The sequence below is a fragment of the Thermobia domestica genome, chromosome 2 (genome assembly GCF_964235325.1).
Source record: "Thermobia domestica chromosome 2, izTheDome1.hap1.1, whole genome shotgun sequence".
NCBI classification, from domain to species: Eukaryota; Metazoa; Arthropoda; class Insecta; order Zygentoma; family Lepismatidae; genus Thermobia; species Thermobia domestica.
In genome coordinates this window covers 102,755,464-102,777,045 of record NC_137455.1, presented here as the reverse complement: position 1 = coordinate 102,777,045, position 21,582 = coordinate 102,755,464, and the positions used below count along the sequence as shown (strand labels likewise).

The following is a 21,582-nucleotide window of genomic DNA, read 5'->3' as shown; positions in this document are numbered from 1 at the left end:
AAAAATTGTATGTATCCTACCGACGCTGAGTCTATATCTAGAAAGCGTTTTTCACTATCTCTTGTCGTTTTCGCTCCAATATCTGTCGACAGACATACGGACAGATAGACATAGTAGTATTGGTGAAAAAGTCACTACAGTGAACTGTACTTTTATATAGCAATATTGCAATTACGAACCACTGACAAATGTTCTGTTAAATCTTCATTGTTAACTTACATTCCACTGTAATAGAAGGTGTGTGATTTATGTTAAAAGCACAATCAATAATAATAATAAAAAATCAATTATTGTGGATTTTAATATCAACCGTTGACATTGTAAGAAAAAATAATGTTAAGAACATCAGTAAATCTTGTTGCTTTTAATATCAATCATTTATGTTGCCAGTACAATCAATGATAATAATAAAAATCAATCATTGTTGATTTTACTAGAATGTATCATGCCTTACAATATTTCGACAATCCAACAACAGGAGCGCGTATACGTCGTAATCGAACGTAAAGACAAGGTTAAAGTGGCACAAAACGAAGTGTCACAAGTGGACTGTTTAACACAGAGGCCGCCACTCCGTCAGTATCTTTAGTCAGTTTCTAGTGTTAATGACGATGAGTGCTAAACAGGTTTCATACATGGAGTTTACTAATGAATTCGAACTTGTTCATAACGCTATTGCAGCAACTCAAAATATTTGTCACGACAAAACGAAAGATGCAGGGAACTATAGTACTGCAGCTTGTTGGTTCCAGAAATTTAGTGCAGGTTGAAAAATGTTGGGCAATCGAGATTCAGTTGCCCCCGCGTAAAAGATTCTGAGGCCATACGAGACGCGACTGAAGAAAATCTACCAGCACATAATGATTGCCAAACCATCGCAATATGCTCCAGTCCATGGTAGTGCGAAGCGTTTACGAACTCTGGAAAACTATTAGGACTACCGCATTCTGCCCCCTGAGTTGAGCTAAGCTCAGGCACAAAGAAGAGTAAGTGTGTGCCGACAACTGCTGGAAAATCCGCCTGATGTGTGTTTCCTGAAACGGATTCTCGCATGCGACGAAAAATAGGCGTTTTCCCGAATCTGAATGTGCAAAAACACTGATTGAGCAAAGACCAACTTCCAGACCCGTTCGTCAAAACAGGGCTGCTTCGTGTATAAAGTCACGCTCTGTGTGTAATGGAACTGTGAGGAGATTATTCAATTTAAGTGTGTTTCTAACGGTCGTACCATCAGTGCCGACTTTTATTACGAACAGTTGAAGTGGATGTATGTTACACTATGACAAACATATCCTGCATTGGTGAACCTAAAGCGTGTTCTAATGCAACTGGAGAAGGCAAAACCACACTCGGCTCGAAATACGCAAACTTTAGTATCTTGAAGGTATCGAACTGATGTGACACCCGGTATATAATTCTTGCCTTGGCCCTTCGAGATTTACTACCTGTTTCGGTTCATGGCACACTTTTTGAAATCACGATGTTTCTCCAACTAGCAGGAGGTGGAAACAAAAGTGACTGTTGTTTTTTCTCTCTTTCTCTCTCTCTGAGGACAAGACATGCTGTCGATGTGGAATCACTGAACCGGCATGAAGGTGGCGTGCTTTCATTGTACAATAATAAATATAGGTAGGCCTATATTGTGAAGTAAAATATTGCAAGATTTATGGCTCCACCTTGTAATATGAACCTTTGATATTATGAGAACAATCATGACTATGGCTTGCAACATCAATCGCGAGATTTTAAAAGGTTAATCAATAGCAATAAGCAATAAACTGTAGATACATTAATATCAACTACTAATGATTACAGAAATAACAATACTAACAATAATGATATTTTTAATAGAAACCGTTAACAATAAAAGAACAGTACTAGCAACAGTAATCAATCACATTTGATTTTAATTTCAACTGTTGATATTGTAAAACAATGAATAGTAAAAACGATCAGCCATTGCTAATTTCAATATTAATCATATACACTATAGGAACAATGAATATTAACAATAATAATTAATCATTGTTGATTTTAATAGGAACCACTGATATCATAACGGTAGTCGATAATAATAATTGTCAATAATTTTTATTATAATATCAACCGTTGATATTAACAATCAATTAATGTCAGTTCCATTGTCAACTATAGATATCATAAGAACAATCGATAGTAATGGCATTAAATCATTGCCCTTTTATTTCGTTATGAATTTACTTTTTTTAAAACATTTATATTAATGCCAATCATTGTTTATATTAATGCCAATCATAATATTTAAAGAACAAGCAATAGTAACAACTATCATCATTGTGAATTTTACTATTAATAGTTGATATTATAACAACAATGTATAGTAATAATAGCACTCAATTATTGTTTCTATCAACATGAAAAAAAATGTTTTTATGACAACAATCACAACAATTAATCATTGTGGATTTTAATATTAAGCTATGATAAATAAGGACAATCAATAATAGTAACTTTCAATCATTTTTTATGTTAACAGTTCACATTATAACAAAATCAATAGTAATATTTTTTAAAAAAATTAAGACTAGCCATATTCCTAGTATTAGCTTGATTCTAACTTTACTACAAAGCCATACAACTTATTTATCAGAGAGTTTTTTATAATTAGAAATAAAGTTAATTTTAGGTTTTCACCTACTTCACTATTAGGAAAACCAAGGATCATTTAGCAACTCTGGTCAATTGATCTACCTCGTAATATCCTCAAAATGTTCTGAAATTAATTCAATAATATTCCTACTGCATAAATGACTATCCTTAAAAAGATTTACAATCACGTTGTTGTTAGGGTGTAAATTAATTCCGTAAATTTTCATTTTCCGTAATGCTGAATGCCCAATAATACAGAACTTGTAATCAGTATTCAGAGAAGAAATCAGTATTTAAAGTAATGAAAACATTATGTTATATATTTTTAGCTACTGAACAAACTGCTTTCTCTTAGTTTTCACATTAGTGGCTTCTTTGGTGTTGTACAATACATATCAATTTCGTGCCTAAGAAAATACGACAATGTTTTGGTTTATCAGATCTATATGAGCATTGAAAGTCAAGAATAAACTAATATAGACTTAAAAATGATTATCAAACTGATGGAAAGCTAAAGAAATTTCAAGTGGAACTACCGTTAACCTACAAAAAAAAAGTACCATTTATCATTAAGCAGTCATGAATAAGTCTTGAGTAATTACCAAAGGAATAATATACCACTCACTATGCAATACACCACTCAGTTCAATCAGCAGGGAAGGAACAAAATATCTATTCCGGAATCTGAACTCCAGGAGTGACCACAGATGGTTAATGATATTTAGGTCAGGGAGTTGGATGAGCTAGAGGCGTTGTACTTCATCCCGATGTTCATGAAACCACATCTCAACAGCATCAAGAGTATGAATTTGCGCATCACTAGCTTAGAAATTCTCGTCATTGGCCTGAAACAACTGGATCTTAGGATGCACGTTGCCATGTAGATTATTCATTTAATCAATTGCGGTAAAGCTCCCGATCAATTGTGCCCAACAATACAACATAGCCGCAGCCATGTTTCACGGTAAGAAAGAAACAGTTGAGGCCATAAGCATCTTTGGACGTCCACTAGCTATCGACACAATCTGTGGTTGTGAATAAGGTGAAAGAGGGTTATTCTCATCATATTACGAGTTTCCGTTCATCGACGGTCACTTTGAATGCTCTCGGTACCATTTTCTTCCCGCTAAAGTGTTGTTGGCGATGATGAGCGGCTTGGAAATTGCAATCCGCCTACGAGGGTGTAGATATGCAATTCATCGCACAGTCTGACTGTCACAATATGTTGTTCCATGTGGTGATTGAATTACTCGGTCACTTTTGATGAGTTTGCTCTAAGATTCTTCGTGACAGCTCTCTTCAATGCACGGTAATTCCTGTTCTGTCCACTATTACTCTTAACAGATTATATATTCGTATTAACTCGGATAATTGGCTATCTGTATTACTGGAGTTCGGATAATTGAAGTTATACTGTATTCTTTCTGTCTACAATAATGTTTCCCAAACTGAAGGCGTACCCACTTAAGAAGTTGTGAGAATCGAACCAGAGGAACACAGATTAGCGAAATATTGTGTGGTAAATGCTAAAGAAGATGAAGTAATCGTGCCGTCTGAAATTGAATTTTCGCGATCATATGCAGCAAAACCAGTTATTATAATAGACCAACAGAGGGTTCTAACTTTGTTTTCTTTTTTAAAAAAATTAACTTTTGGCTTATATGGTATAATACGGAACGTAGTACTTAAATTTTACCTTAAATTTTAAAAGTAATTTTTAAAGAGTATACACAGTCTAGCATCGAATACTTAACGCTTCGTATCAGAACCACACATATCTCTCTAAGTCTATTACTATGATGTCTGTAAACACCACAGAGAGAAGTTTTATAGCAACATTACAGAGACTAGGAGCCAAAGAAATGAATACATAATTTATATATAGGCCTAAGAGTGGAGCTTTTGAGTTCATACGAGATTAAATTTTAAAGATGTGGTTTCGAACCCAGAGTTGTAAAAGATTACTAGCCGGTTTGGATGGCCGAGCGAACAAAGACGTCAGGCTGGCGGTTGCAAACCTGTCTGCTGTGGATTCGTATTCCGCTCAGAGAATAGTATTGGCCTTTCACTATTCATTTCATTAGTACCATTCATTTCTCATCGTCTTCTTCATCCTAAAGAGCACAATTTAAGAATCTGGGGGCGAAGCTCTCAGTTAGCCGAAAGCTAGTAAATAGATAAACAAGGAAGGATGAGATTATTGAAAGATTGTGTCGTACGATAGGCTGGAAATAAATTTTTGCGCGTTTATCTGAAATCGAATCCTATTTCACATATACACGAAGAACATATAAGACTATACAATTTACATCGGGATCAGTAACGTGGTTCTTTAATTCAGTTCTCTTGGAGGCGAGACAGTGTAGTGGGTAATGGGCTCTGGGGATTAATCTTGCATAATGATCAGTATATCCACCAACTGTAGACTTACTGGATTCAAACCCCGGCCCACATTAACACTAAGGATTCAATACCACAAAAGCTAGATGAATGACAGGATATGAAGTTTGCAGGGTTTAAAAATGGTGCTACGGATGGAAAAGAGTGATACTTACAATACACAATCACAAATACACAATAAATTAACCAACTACTCTATGGCCTATGGAACCCGAAGGTTCAATGCCGCGTTCACAAAAGCTCAACATTGACTTCTGTCCTTAATCAACTGGATCCAACTTCTACTTTGTATTCCTATTTCTGCGATATCCATCTTAATGTTGTCCTCAAATCTGTGCCTAGGTCTTCCTAATGGTCGTTTTCCGATTGAATTTCTAGTTAAAACTTCGAAAGAGTAATTACTTTCTTCCATTTTGGCTACAAGATCTGCCCACCTGAGCATCCCAGGCTTGATGGCCCAAGCAATGTTTGGTAAACGGTAAAAAAATTATATAAGACTTAGGTCCTCGCTATGAAGTTTCCGTCATTTTCCATTCCCGTTCCTCTTAGGTCCGAATATTTTTCTTAGGATCTCGTTTTCAAATGTACTTTCAGTCTACGTTCTTCCCTCAGAGTAAGCGACTATGTTTCGCAACTTATAGAACAACAAGAATGATTATCGTTTTATATATTTTAAACTTCAAATTCCTCGACAAAATTCGCGACAACAAAAAATTGTGAACTGGATAATAACACGAATTCCATCCTTTCAATTGACATTTAATTTCTTCGTGAAAATGGTTTTCGTCTGTTAATATTGATCCTCGATATTCGAAAATATCTAGTTTATTTAAAGTATTATATGATATTTTAACGCGTCCATAATTTGCAGTATTGCGATCCCAACGAACCTATATATATATATATATATATATATATATATATATATATATATATATATATATATATATATATATATATATATATTTAGTTTTCTCTGTATTTACTTCTAAACTCATGTCCCTGCAAGCGATTAGTAAGACCTCTGCATTTTTTTATTGTTCTCTTATCATCTACAAATGCATATATTTGTGCAGGAAAGAACTTGAACATTTCTTGATAAGATGAGACAGCATTCCGAGAAATTCACAACAACAAACAGTTTTCTTACGTATGAGATAAATATCACTTCAGCATTTTAAAGTTGAGTGAGCATTCGTCACAGCTCATCTGCTTCATAATAACAAACTCCGGTCGAGTGTCATATTTTAAACTGACTAAAGAAAGTAATTTTTTTCTTTTCTCCCAGACCAAGTTAAAATTCATAACACTGATTACGTGAATCTTATATTTGATATCATGGTATAGGCATTTATTTACTGAATTTCATTCATTGTATTTATTTCGTTTTGGTTCTTGCTTATGTATTATTATGTCTTACCGTCTGCTGTGTTTTGTTATACAGGGTGATTCACTCAATGCGGTAGATGAAAGTATTTTCTTGACGGGGATGTTGTATCACTTTGATTTTTGGCACTTGTAAAAATCAGTCTAAATTATTCTAAATTATAAAGTTCAATGTACAATGTTCAATCAGGTCAATGCACTAGCAACTAGGAAGGAAAACTTGAACTTTAAAACAATACGAAACCATTATATTCAAACAGAATGTAAATGCAAACGCATGAGTATGTTGTAACGTGAAAGTGTTAAGAAACAACTGACATTGTAATTTCCTGTGTGTTTTCAAAGAACGCTTAGTAGAATCAAGAGTTGTCAAAATTCCATCTGACATAAGCATATTGAGCAAGCCATGAGGTTAATAAATCATCTGATGTCAAAATAACAAAGAAAGGAACCGATTCAAAAATTAGATGAACAATGAATTACGGAAATGTTTAATTCGTATAAAATATTAAGATTTAGATGCTTCGTGATCAGGCAGTCAGAGCAGTTTACAATACATTGATTGGTATAGTATATGAAATGACTTTTCAGAAAATAAACATCAAAACAGTCTATGAATGTGCAACTAAAATTATTGAACAAGAAATATAAATTGATAGACTTATTTCATTAAAAAAATGGAAAATTAAAATACCGTCGTGCTCCTCGAAGAACCGCTATGTGATAATTTTGTCGAAAATGAGTTATGTCGTGCAAATAAACCTGAAAGCTGTCAGGCAGAGTGCCTTAAATTGTGATAAGTGAATATTCAATTGTTTCACCACAATAATGAAAAATAATAGATTGAAATTAAAGACTAAAGGTTTCATCACGAACACAGAGAAAAATCCGTTCTCCGGACAGCGGTATATTATACAAATATACGGTATCCTCTTGCTTACTATAGAAACCAGTACGGAGCATACGTTATCCGTATGCTAGATAGGCACTGCCCTTAGATGTTACATCATGCCGTTGCAGGATGTCTGACATCTAACAGTTTTCCGTATATCACATGCATATACTTATGTTACCTTCGTCAGCTATATGTTATATACGTCCATTTGTATGTGAGATCCTGACCGCCTACATTTTTTCATACAGAAAGTACGTATAGATGGAATACATATACAGAAAGTATTATAAAACATGCGTTTTCAGTTATACGTCTACTGTATGTTAAGTCCAAAAACTACAGGAATTACGCATGTAACCTATCTTTTTAAGTACGCCACCTACATTTTTTTTTCTCAGTGTACGTATTGATTAACGTATACAAATCCTGTATGTGCTTTTAAAAGCCCAAAAGGTAAATCGACATATGCTACGTAAACACAAAATTGTAACAATATTGCTGAAACAAGCTACAACAATTTCCAGTGCATAATATACGCAGAACCAATTTCATTATATTTTTCAAGTGTTACCTGTTATCTGGCAAAATTTTAAGTTTCGAATGTTTTTGCTTCTCCTGAAAAGTTGTGGTTTTAACACATAGCGGTTTTTCACGGCGCAGCGACGATACACTGTTCAATAAATGTTATTACTTCTGAAACATTTTTTATGTGTGAAATTCACGAAACATTTAGATATTAGATAACAAGAAAAACTTTTATTGAGCATATTATGCAGATTAATATTAAACTATATATAGATCAGTATATGTATATCTCTTCGATAGTACATAAATTGTTTAGGAAAGTACAACGTTTATTTAGCCTCAATAAATATAAACTCTTTAACAGCAAATTAAATACCTTCAAGAGAAAATTAGGATACTAAGTCGTATGTACAGTACATGGAAGTGAGCGGAAGTTGCTAAAAAAACATTTTGTAATTAAAACTTCTTTTGCCTTTCGCAGCTGCATTAGGTAAATATTTGAATTACAGCGAAATATCCAGGCTACATACAACAAATACGGTCATTTGTATCCAATCTTCACTAAAAGTCAAGCCTGTAGTGAAGCGGAGGATGTGAAGGAACAAAAGGTTCCTTCCTCTCCACGAAATTTTCGGAAGTTTACTGAATAAAATAACATGTTAATTCAATTTAAAGTTCGTTTTTTGAACCTTTATATTTAAAACACGCTAGTTATTCTCCTGAATCTTATGGTTCGCCTGCAAACTGCTTGCATACGTTAGTGACATCTTTGAATGTCCGTTAAGAGTTAGTATAGCTAGCAACATCTATTAACCTGACTGTGAACTATTAAAAATTAGTGTATCTGACAGGCTGAGGCATCTTGCGTCTATAATAAGTATTAAGAATATATATTCATGCAACCTATGACAAACATTTCAAGTTTGCGTATTAGCTTTACTCACAGACTGCAATTTTATACCGCTACTCTTTTCACCCGCATTTAAAACCAACATTAGTGTCTATGCTACTTTGTACTCCTCAATTTATTGCCTACTGACCTCTTAACCTCACTCAACCTAATCCTCAATTTCTCTCAACCTCTTGCATTCATAACTAACTAAACTAACTAACTCTATGGCCTATGGAACCCGGAGGTTCAGTGCCGCGTTCACAAAAGCTTTCCATTGACTTCTATCCTTAGCTAATTGGATCCAGTTTCTACTTTGTATTCCTATCTCTGCGAGATCCATCTTAATATTATCCTCCCATCTGCGCCTAGGTCTTCCTAATGGTCGTTTTCCTATGGGTCTACCAGTCAAGACTTTGAAAGTGTTTCTACTTTCTTCCATTCTAGCTACATGACCTGCCCCCCTAAGCCTCCTAGACTTGAGGACCCTAACAATGTTGGGTAAACCGTATAAACTATGTAGTTCCTCGTTATGAAGCTTCCGCCATTCCCCATTCTCGTTCCTCTTGGGTCCGAATATTCGTCTCAGGATCCTGTTCTCAAATACTTTCAGTCTATGTTCTTCCCTCAGAGTAAGCGACCATGTTTCGCAACCATACAGAACAACAGGCATGATTATCGTTTTATATATTTTAAGCTTCAAATTCCTCGACAGAATTCGCGATGACAAGAGATTTTGAACCGAATAGTAACACGAATTCCCTGCTTTTAGTCGACATTTAATTTCTTCGTGAATATGATTTTCGTCTGTTAATATTGATCCTAAATATTTGAAAGTATCCACTTTATCAAAAGTATTATTTAATATTTTAACGCCTCCACAATTTTCCGTATTACGGTCCCGACGCACTTCCATGTATTTAGTTTTCTCTGCATTTACTTCTAAACCCATGTCCCTGCAAGCGTTTAATAATATCTCTGCATTTATTTCTACTGTTCTCCTATCATCCCCTATTAAATTTACATCATCAGCATATGCTATAACCTGGTGAATGTCGTTCAACTCTAGGCCCTGGTTGCTATCTTTGATTTTCCTTATGGCGTATTCCAGCACAAAGTTAAATAATAATGGCGACAACGCATCTCCTTGTTTCAGGCCATTTTCGACGTGGAAACTCGTGGACAAAAATTTTCCTACCCGGACTTTACTTTGGGATTCACTTAAACATATCTTAATTAATCTAATTAGCTTTCTCGGTATTCCAAGCTCTGTAAGAACGTTGTATAATGTTTCTCTCCTAACCGAGTCGTAAGCCTTTCTAAAATCAATAAATAGTTGATGTACCGGGGTATTGTATTCCCACTTCTTTTCGAGTATTTGGCGAATGGTAAATATTTGGTCGATAGTTGATCGATTTCGTCTAAATCCGCACTGATAATCTCCAATAATTTCATCTGCGTATGGGGTCAATCTTGCTAACAGAATATTTGAAAGGATTTTATAGGATGTTGACAGAAGAGAAATGCCTCGATAATTATTACAGTCAGTTTTGTCGCCTTTCTTTTGAATTGGAACAATGATTGACTCTTTCCACTCTTGTGGCAATTCTTCCTTGTTCCAGATAAGGAGAATGAGTTTGTGTATTTTGTTCCACAATTTTCCGCCTCCAGCTAAAATTAACTCAGCCGGAATTTCATCTACACCCGGAGATTTGTGTTTCTTTAATTTCTTTATAGCGGCTTCCACTTCTATTCGATTGGGTTCTGGAATATACGGTTCTGCGGTGTGTATCTCCTTTTCTCCACGCACATTAGTTTTTGGCTGCGTGTTCAGCAAATCGTCAAAGAAATCTTTCCATCTATTTAAGAGGCTATCCGTATCAGTGAGAACTGTTCCGTCAGATTTCTTTAATATATAAGCACGAGGTTGATAGCCTTTCTTAAATTCGCTGATCCCCTTATACATGTCCCGAATATTTTTATTTTTACTATTATCTTCAAGTTCCCTTGCATTCATAAACACTTGGTAATGAGAGTAGGCAAGATTGAAGCCGAACCTCAAGGGTTTGGACATCTCTCTACGCTAACAATGAAGACAGAAACTGAACGAAGAGAAATCAGAAGGAAAATTTTAATTTCAGTCATGTTCTCCATTAGTTACTCAATCAAATAAAGGAGAAAAGTAGTTTTGAGTCTGGTGTGACCTACTCTAGTTAGAAGGTACTTAAAATCTTGATTAATTGATTTATATTTATTTCTTTTGTTAACAACGAGGTTGTATACGACATGACCTGCAGTTTAAAATGATCTAAATCACTATAATGCGTTTGAAGGTCTCCTACTGGGAATTAATCCTGTGACCTCGTGAACAAGATGAAACCAGTGAAGGCACTTCAGTGTAAGTTTTCTTAATATAATTACGATGAATTACTGACAACGAAAATGGCCATAAATTGTTGTTAATTTACGATGGTTGTAACACAAGGAAAATAAAATGTAAGTAAAAGTTGCTCTCATTTGCGAGAAGCCATAATATGACCCAAGAGCTGTCAAGGAAGGCAAAGTTGTGCATTTCTGTGTTTTCCCTACAATTTACTCAAGGTACCAATTTTGAGGAGTGTGAACTTTAAACAAACTAGCAATAAGGTAGAAGGAGATAAATTACCCGCCCAACCGAAGCTCGAACCTGGACCCCCTTTGTTCTTAGGTAGACAACTTACTAACTTGGGCACTGTATCTAACAAAAGGAATGCGGATGATGTATTAGTAGAGGTTGATGTTTACATAAAATTAATAATAATAATAAAGGTCAATTTTATTTCAATATCTACGTATTTATTATGCTACTCATCGCTACAAACAAGTAAATTTTGATCAAGAAATTTACAGGAAATATACAAATGAACAAAATAAACATGAATTCAGTGATGTCCAACGACTAACTTATCCTAGACAACTGAACCGATTTTGACGATTTTTGGTACGTGAGTAAATCCTGCCCTAATTTAGGTTTTTAGGCTATTTTCGGCAAAAGAGAAGAAAGAGTGAGTAAGATGACATATCAAAATAATAGAAAATGCCTGCTATTAGTGCCCAATCCATAGTTTTCGTATTCGCTGAAGTGAATAGTGGCACTCCTGATATAGTTTTAATTCTGAGTTGAGCCATCGTAGATTTGGTGTCAGGTGTGGAAATGGGAAGAGAATGACATTTATAAATAATCGAAAATGACCAATACGCTAACTTAATAGTTTTTCAGTTCATTGAAATGAATAGTGATATACCGGATGGCGTTTTAAGCCCAAATTCATTCGCCATTTACAGTGGGGTCATTTAAATCATTTAACAACTGGTTCTATGATTAGTATTTTTAGCAGCCGGTTCTATCATAATGATCTGTATAGTAAGTAGACTTAGTATTAATATTATTAGACTTCCAAGCTATGCTATACATTGCGTAAGTGTCGAAAATCTTAAAGAAACGGCTATATCCGTCCGTCCGTTCGTTTGCCAATCGAGACATCGAGACTCAGAGCAAAAGCGATCAAATATAACGAGAAGCACTTTCTTGCAATCGATTTCTACCGTCAAATCGAAAGTGGTAGAAATCGATTGTTGGAGGTTTTTAACGTTGGTCACCATAGAAGAAAACGGTAATAGATGGCGACATGCGTTTTTTTGTAATCGATTCAGTGTCTCAAGAGAACATTATCATTACCATCCATAATACTTTACCGAAAACCAGAAATGGTAGAAAATTACTAGTATTTCCGGTTTCTGATTTCCATAGAGGAGAAACGGAAAAAAGATAAAAAGAAGAATTGTTTCTGCAATCTACTCAAGGTCCCAAGAATAGGTTCCATCTTCTCCGTTAACCCTCCTTTCAGACCGGAAGTGATAGAATTCAACTATTTTTTGTTTGAACATTAGTTTTCATAGAACAGTAATAATAATAAATAGTGAGAAGTGTTTTTTTTTCAGTCGACTCAAGTGAACTTACCACTACCACCCACAAAAGTCTACAAAAACTGAAAGTTGTTGAACTCTACTAGTACTTTCGGTTTGAATACTTCTGTTTTAAAGAGCAAAAACGGTAACATTTATCGAAAAGGGATTTTTTTGACACAGATGCAGCGTCCCAAGAATGAGTTTTGTCTTTCCTTTTATCTATATGTTCAAACTAAAAGTCGGGAAAATTCACGATATCCAGTTACAACACTAACCGCATAATGGACAATACAGAAATGAATAGTGAGAACCAGTTTGTTGAAATGGACTCAGTACCGGTACCGGACGAATATGTACAGTATCACTTCTGACTTTATTCCATAGAGCAAAAACGGAAAAAAGATATCGCAAATCGATGTTTTCGCAATTGACTCTATTAATCCTCTGTTAACCGTCTATTGCAACCGGAAGTGATCGACATAAATGAGCACTTCCGGTTTCAATATTAATGTCCATAGAGGAAAAGCAGTACGATATAATGGCTTTTTGATATGAATTCAGCATCCGATTAAGTTCCATTTTTGATTTCATTAATCTAAATCAACCACTAGTTACAGACATACTATTTCAAGTTTGAGTCTTGAATTCGCATAGTTTGGAAGTACACCAGCGTTTCACACTGTGAAAGAAAACTCACTTGTTTTATTGTTACTTAGATATTCCAATGTACTAGTAACAGTGAGTGGCTAGTATTAAATCATATAAAAACTTTATATTACTATTTTGTATATTAATTTTCAAAAATAATACTAGAAAATATTTCATTTTCGTGAGTACTGTGTCCAGACGCGAAGTAACATTTTTAACAGCCAGTTCCGGGAAACTGAGAAATTTTAACAACTAGTTCTATCGTATGAAAACGCGGCTGAGTGATACCTCTGTCTATACGTATCCTAAGGGGGAAAGGATTAAAAATACTTTTCGTAATACTATGGTGCTCATGCGAAGAACGGGCATTTCAGATAGTATACAAAGAAATGTCATTTAGAAAAGAGAGAGAGGGAGAAAAATGCAACTATAAGAAGAAGCATAATTATGGAATAGAATTAGATTAAAATATTACTATCTATAAGAAAATTTTACATAAATCAAAATCCCACAGATCTAAAACTCGTTAATTACTTCTTGCAGCCACTAATGTTGTATCTCTGAAAGCGTAAGAGTGATTCAGTAATTCTACTGAGATTAGTTTATTCTTTGCACAGCCCATTGTGGTTCACTAATTGCTATGACACTAAATGACCCTGTATATTCAAAATAATATTGTAAGCGTGGCATTGTAGACAAGAGTTACAAAACACTCCCGCAATAACCAATTTAACAAAAGCACGCTGATTTGTTCTAAAACATTATTTATTTCTTCCGTTGTAGAACACACAAAGCAATTTTTTGGTATTAATAAAACAAAACTCCCCAAAGAAACAAATCCATATTAATAGTGCTTGTCTAACAGTTTCTGGAATGTAACAGCGCTTTCTTCAGACACATGAAAAATCAATACAAAAAATAAGAACTTAAATATACACAGATGAATTGATAAATTGGAGTGGCATACTATTCATGTGTTGTCAAAATTCAGAACAGGAATGCAAATTGTTGAGGAACGTATGTTAGAAACACTTAATCAAAAGTTATACCTAATGAAAAATTTACGTTCTGTACAGATGGATATAAAAAGTGAAGATAAACTTTATTGGCACCTAATCTTACTCTTAATGAAAAATTTAAATTTTCTATAGATGGATGTAAAAAGTAAAGGGAAAGTTTGATCGGCACCTAATCTTACACCTAATAAAAAAATTACGTTTTGTAGAGATGGATGTAAAAAGTGAAGAGAAAACTTCATTGGCACCTAATCTTACATCTAATGAAGAATTTAAGTTTAGTACAGATGGATGTAAAAAGTGAAGGGAAACTTGATTGGTTCCTAATCTTACACCTAATGAAAACTTTATGTTTTGTACAGGTGGATGTAAATAGCAAAGGGAAAACTTGATTGGCTCTGGAAGTGAGGATGTGTGTCTTCCTTCCACTTCCTTTGTGTAACTACTTAAGTTATTCTTGAATTGATCTTTCATAACGTGTCGCTGAAGGCGATGTTATATTGCCGAAGGTTACTCAAGAATTATTAATACATATTTGTTGCGTTGTTCAGTTTTGTTTTGCTATTACCGTGAATGATTCCAATGGTATAATGAGCAAGAAACTATTTTCTATAGAAAGATATATGCTGTAATCGAGAAATATGCAGTTTATTTTATATCAAATGCATGATAATTACGTAGAAATTAGTATAATTAATTTGAAAATTTCTGACAGTTTCTCACTTTATTCACATCTCCAGTACGTTATTAGTACAGGGATTTTCTTTCAAAATATGAGTGGGAGAAATTCCCTCAACGCCTCAGGATTTCGCATCCTGGAGGAAAACAGGAATACAGGGCCACTTCATGGTATTGTTTATGAAAATAACTAACTTAATCTAATCTTACCTAATACTATCTAAACTAACCTTGACAACTAGAGACCCTTCGATAACTATTCACGGAAATAATGATAATTGCTTTCGGTTATTTAATCAAAAGATTCAAAAATTTTCTTCTACACCTTATATCTGGAGAACTATATATAGTGTAGCCAAACCCATTCTATCACTTAACTCAGTATGATGTGCTTATTCAGCAAACAATACGAAAACTCGATTTAGGGACTGTTCAAAAATTTTGTGGGCCCTGATCCAAAAACTACTTTTTCGCCAAGATCGCAACCTTTTGATCCAATTGTTTGGATCATTCCTAAAATTCTTGGCCAAGATCGCAATCTTTTGATCCTTTTTTTGGCTTATTCCTAAAATTCTTCTGTGGAACTAATATATCCAATATAAGTTGGTTTTCCTGTTTAGAAAAAAATTACCACTATTCTGTGTTAAAAGGAAAACGATCCAAAACTGTGTTGTTTTGTTCCTCTTTTGATTCTCCATTAAAAGCCACACTAATTTCCTGGTTATAAAAGGGGGGATTTAGGATTTGGATTTCTGGTCTCTCAGCATCTAATGAGTCATTTAGCCCGTCTCGTATGAGGGATGACGTCCCGAGGAAAGGAAAGGAAGAAACGATTGGGGAAAGAAGGAAGGAAGCGGTCTAGGACCTACAAGTTAGGTACTATCCCGGTGTTTGACTGGTGTGAAAGTGAAAACCCAGGAAAACCTCATTCACGATGGCAGGCCTAAAAAGCTGTTTGCACATTTTCGGCCGAGTGCCCCACCGAGAATCGAACCCGGGACCCCTGGTTATGAAAGTTTACTGCTCTTTGAATACAAAACATTGAATAAAATACTAAGAATGACTAATAAATGTATTAAAAAAACATTGTTAAGTTACATTCCATGACAAAGATGATGGTTGAAATCAAAATGAAAAACTTTCGATTTTATTATTTACCGTTATTTTGATACGATCCATATTTTACATGTGGATAATACTAGAATCATTATTTTTTTATATTATTCATATTGTTCCTTTGACTTAAAGTAACGAGCGGCTTGTTTTGTCTCATTCACAAATATGATTCCTTTATTTATGCTTCATCAGGAGGCTTCCTCGGCTATTTGAATTTTACTGTATATCGCAAAGACAATTAAGAACATTGCAAGTTTCGAAAATAAGCCGTATGTGAATTCAGTTTACAGAAAGAAATTTCTGATAATAAGCAAACGAATGACACATCTGAAGTAAATAATAATGATAAATTTCTAAATTCTATTTTGAGAGCCATGTAGTGAGTGTGGTAAGAATTAATTAGATAATTAAGTATTGTTGAACTGTAGTTAATTAACTATTTTTTGTCATATGCTTATTAAGAATATAAAAGATTCTGCACTTTATTCATAAAATACATTAAGTAACTGAGATTTTGCATTGCAGCATTTTTAGTAACAGGGTTTTTACGTATTTTCCACACACGTTTGCGACGATTCTTAGTTTATGGAAAAAAAGCGTACATTTCAACTTAAGAGCCTTGGAATTATCTGTTTACGTAAATCGAAGACTGTATTTACTAAAGCTAGTAGATAATTATTTGCCACATATCGTTTTGTGTAATTCAAAAATTGAAAAATGCTCTTACATGTTTTAAAACTTTAGCAATGTGTGAAAGCTCTTGGGGAAAAATAATATTAGTTCATTCCTTTTCTACTTGGTTGGGTTGGAATTTAGAGCCATTTTCCGCATCGAGACTATTTTAGACGTGAACCTACAGCTTAATGTAAGACCGAACTACATGAGCTCCTGCTGGAAAACGAACACGGGTCTTCTGCGCCAAAGTTAACACATCTAAGCGTGAACTAACCGGTAGTGTTTCTCAAAAGTATATTCAGGTTCAATCAGAACCAATAATAACGTTCGAATATAAAGGTTCTCCCACAAGGAATCGAACCCGAAACCTCCTGCACCAACGGCGTGCACGCTAGCCACTAAGCCATCAACAAGGATGCTCATTTTTTAATATTTTACAAGTTTAAAATAGCCTACTCTCAAAAATTGCCTTATCGTGCGTTGATATTTGGTTACTTACGAATATTGAGAAAAATGGAGTAGGGGATGTCACATGAAAAACTTTGTTGTGAAGATCCAATTTTACGACTTTGATATTTTCTTTAAAAATAACAGATTATTTAAAACATTATAGGACTATTAAATTTTAAAAATGAAAATTGGTAGCACATTTGTTATTAGATTAAATTTGGATTTTAACGTGACTGTCAGCACCAAGGTTATATGAGACTTGCACCTACACCATAACGTGGATACGAAACCATATAAAGTCTCGCCTGGATTCGAACCAGAGTCTCTCGTGCCGAAGTTAAGACATCTAAATTAACTAAACAGTAGTACTTCTCAAACATTTCCTAATATTTGGGCGTCCTAATCAATTCTTACGTTACAAAAGTTGACACAATACTTTAGAATTAAGATTTTTTTTGGAATGGGAATATTCAATTGGTAGCTACAAAATTCTTCAGTTAAGTAGATAGTAAATGGAAATTAATTTAAATTGACAAAACTTAATGAAACGAAGATTGTGAGATTAAGAAGAAGATACGAGAGGAAAACAACATAAAGAAGTAAAAAAAGAAATGAAATATTTTATGCACTATATTTAGGATCTTTAGGACAAAGTAGACGTATGGTTAATATAGATTAATAATTATGAACCCAAGTGACATAACATGTACGTAGAACTTTCTTTGGAAGTCGCATATGTCTCCTATCCATTCAGATACATTGATGCTCGCAGCAGAAACTTTAAGGATAATGGAAACGTCCACGGAATGTGACGGTCACGGGAGAATATTTGGACGTCCAAACTTTTTCCTTTGATTATCTCACTCAGAATCCAGAAATGCCCAACAGGCATAGATATTCCGAAGAAAGTCCCGCTTTTCGTATATAACAGGTCATATGGATTTCCAAATGATATCCACTGGCAAAAATGGGACTCTCGTAAGACATTGCAAATTTTGGGACTAGGAATGCACTGAAAGAAGAATTAAGACTGTCTCGTCTCGAAAATATATAATGAAAGTGTTACGAATAGGATTTAGATTTTTGGGCTTTCGGCATCTACGGTCATCTTAGCTTGTCACATATAAGGGATGACGTCCTTCGGCCATCACACTATCGGAGGAAAAGAAAAGGAAGAAAGGATGGGGGAAGGAAGGAAGCGGCCTGGGATCCTTATGTTAGATACCATCCCGGTATTTGACTGGTACAAATGTGGAAAACCCAAGATGGCCAGCCAGAAAAAGCTTTTACACTTTTTTCGACCAAGTGCATAAAAGTGTTGTTTCGTCTTGAAAAATGTATATGTATTCATTGGAAGAGTTCTGCCTTGTTTTGCATCTTGCCACGGAAAGTGCGCCTGGTCTCGTTTCATGTTGAATCTTACTTCGAACATTCAAATGATGTTTCTGTTTCTTGTAGGAGCGGGGGAAATCCCGGAAAACTCTCAAACAGACAATGTTGTCCACCATTCAAGGACAGAATGAGGTCGACCATAAATCCATACAGGTTAAATCGAATCAAGAACCCTTAAGTGCATAATTGAATTTTCTATCCCTGTATTACAATGCTCCAACGAATTTCTTTTTTTAAAAAGTAGATCTTGAAGATTTTATAGCTAATGGAAAGTTGCTTTGAATATGTTATTGTAATTATCTTTTAAAAAAAAATTAATGAGAAAGATACTGTATAATTTAACTTATCACCTTACGGGGCATATTGTTTTATATTATAAACAATTCGCTTACATTAGTAACTTAATTGCATCATACTGAGATGCAACTAAGTTCATAATAGGTACTAAGTTTAAGGAAAAAAATCAGCGTACATACCAAGGTGCCTGACGTTGGAGGCTGAATCCAGAATCTGCCACGGCAGAATCATCTATAATCACTATAGAATAGCACTGAAGAGTCTCCGGTTCGACGACCGGGTTACAACAATAGCACAATTTAAAAACCAAGGGAACGGGATATAACAAGGGGAATAGATAGATGAACTTTCTTCACTGGAATTTGCACAGTTGATGAAGATCAGCGTTCTGATGTTCGACCAGGACCAGCTCATGTGTATTGAGGAATTGAGGTAATGAACTGTGTCACACGCGGTCGCACTGAAAAGATTTATTTTTAAAAATTTTTATTTTTGAAAGCTAACTTTTTCTATTTATCAATCACATCCACACTTTTGTACATGTTTCTATATATATAGATATAGATTTTCGTTTAATTACAATGTTTCGTGGTGCAGAAATTTGACCTAAAGTTTTGTTCTTTCGTATAATTTCTGCAGCTATACTTTGAGTTTCTTCTAACTTTTAATAAACTCGGTTAACACTGTCGCTCAAAAACCAAAACTTAAAACACACCCGTATCTTCGAAAGAATCTTGTAAATATTTATTTCTTGAATATATTAAAGAACCGAAACGTGAAACAGCAAATTTACACTCACTACTTGTCACGAGGCATTTGACTTTTTCTTAATAATTATTCTATTTTATTATTACAAAAAGCACATTCACTTTAGAAATATTTATTTCTCTTTTTCACTGACAAAGTTTGATAAAAAAAACACGCAATAAATTTTGGCGTTATGCGCTATATACTCTTTTTAAAAAAACAAGAGCAAGTATCACGAACCACCACCAAAGAACCAAAGAACTCGTGAAATACGTCGTTCCGCGATGATCACTAGTTGCTACTACTGCCAAACGCAGAGCACACTGGCTGCTTGCCTCTCGGACGTTCCTTACTTGGCCGCCAAGCAGCCCACACTGCTATGCGCGCATCCTGGTGGCGAAAGGAGATTGAAGTCGGAGCCCATTGCCAACTGACGGAAAGAATATTTCTCCAGATGGTTTATTATTATTATTTGTATATGCGTCGCTCCGCGCAAGAGCAGAGCGGACGAGCAGAGCAGGCGGGGAATGTTTGCTTGTGCTCTGTTCATAACCTTACCTTCGTTCTCGTTAACCCTCCGTGAGTCCATTGCCTAAGTTTAAAAGCGAATGATGGGCTAACAAAAAGTTTACCTCTTTTATCATACCGTAGTATAAACACAAAACAGCAGGTAAAAGCTCTAACTGTCCGTTTGGCGATAAGTTAACATGTAATAACACATGTTTTTCTGAAATGTACGACATGTGTGGTATTTGTTTATTTAAGTTGTTCTCTTACTGCCTCTTATTTCCACTGTCTGCTTCATGTCTAAAAACTGGTGCATTCTAACAAGCATAAGCCATCCTACGTATGATTGGGATAACACTGCTTTTTAAAGAGAAGTGGGTGGGTATTTTTCTTTCGACAAAATTGTAAGTCCAATAGTAAAGTTTTTTTGAATCTAGTATTAGTTAAAGTATTTAGGATGCGGTTGGAGGAAGACTGGCTTTCCCGTTCTGAATCGAACTACCCCATCTTCTGCTTATGGTTATCTATTGATTCTTGAGTGACGTCACATCAGTAATATTTAGGAGAATTATACTTACAGAATCACACAGGAACACAAAGTTACACAAGATGTATACAATAATTAAAACATAAGGGAAATTTCCTCCTTTAGTTCGAAGCAGTAAAAGGTCAATATTTATTGACCTAACTTTCCTCAAGGGCCGCCATTGAATGTCTCAACTAGATACAACTATTTTCAACCACAAATTATATAAATTGTATTATTTAGTCTAACGTAGTTACACTAAAGTACAATACAGTTAACTTTAGAAATTTTTGTAGCATTTCCAGCGTTTAATCCAGGTTATGGCCTAAAAAGAATATACTATATTTTGAGAATCCGGGATAATCTTCATTCACAGTTTCACCTGCATTCATATCACCGGGCTTACTTCAATATATACCTCCGTCTTCAGTAGACAATATATCTTTTTCGCTGCTCTCATTCGTAAACAAAATTTCTTAATTTTATTCCGAATATGCGGTAGGTTTATAAATTCGATTATACAATTTCGGGAGGCGTTTCCTAATATCAAGTAAAACAAAAAATGTTCTAATAAATATGTCGAAAAACGTCTCTTTTCATATTTATAAATCGCAGAAAATGTGAAGTAGAGCTACCTTTTTCATTAATTTCCTCCGTATAGCCAAGATATTTGAGTTGAGAATACATAGGTTCAAAATACATTATGTTGGGGTTACATATTTATAATTGTATACAATAGTTTATAGATAAGTTTTACTTATACCATATACTGTATGTAGTTGTGTATATCTATTACATTAAATTGCATTTATTAATTAACCATTATAAAATTAATTGTAAAGAAGTATAGTTAATACAT

General features: G+C 34.6%; 1 protein-coding gene across 1 annotated transcript in view; it reads right to left on the bottom strand.

Moving 5' to 3' along the window:
• Positions 1–20,072, bottom strand: part of LOC145674418 (uncharacterized) — a gene marked incomplete in the record, with an annotated part of 974,191 nt that extends 954,119 nt beyond the window's left edge. The window contains 1 exon segment of the mRNA XM_081744455.1: positions 19,123–20,072. Within this exon segment, the coding sequence (XP_081600581.1) occupies positions 19,123–19,174 (52 nt within the window).
• Between the last annotated feature and the right edge of the window lie 1,510 nt (positions 20,073–21,582).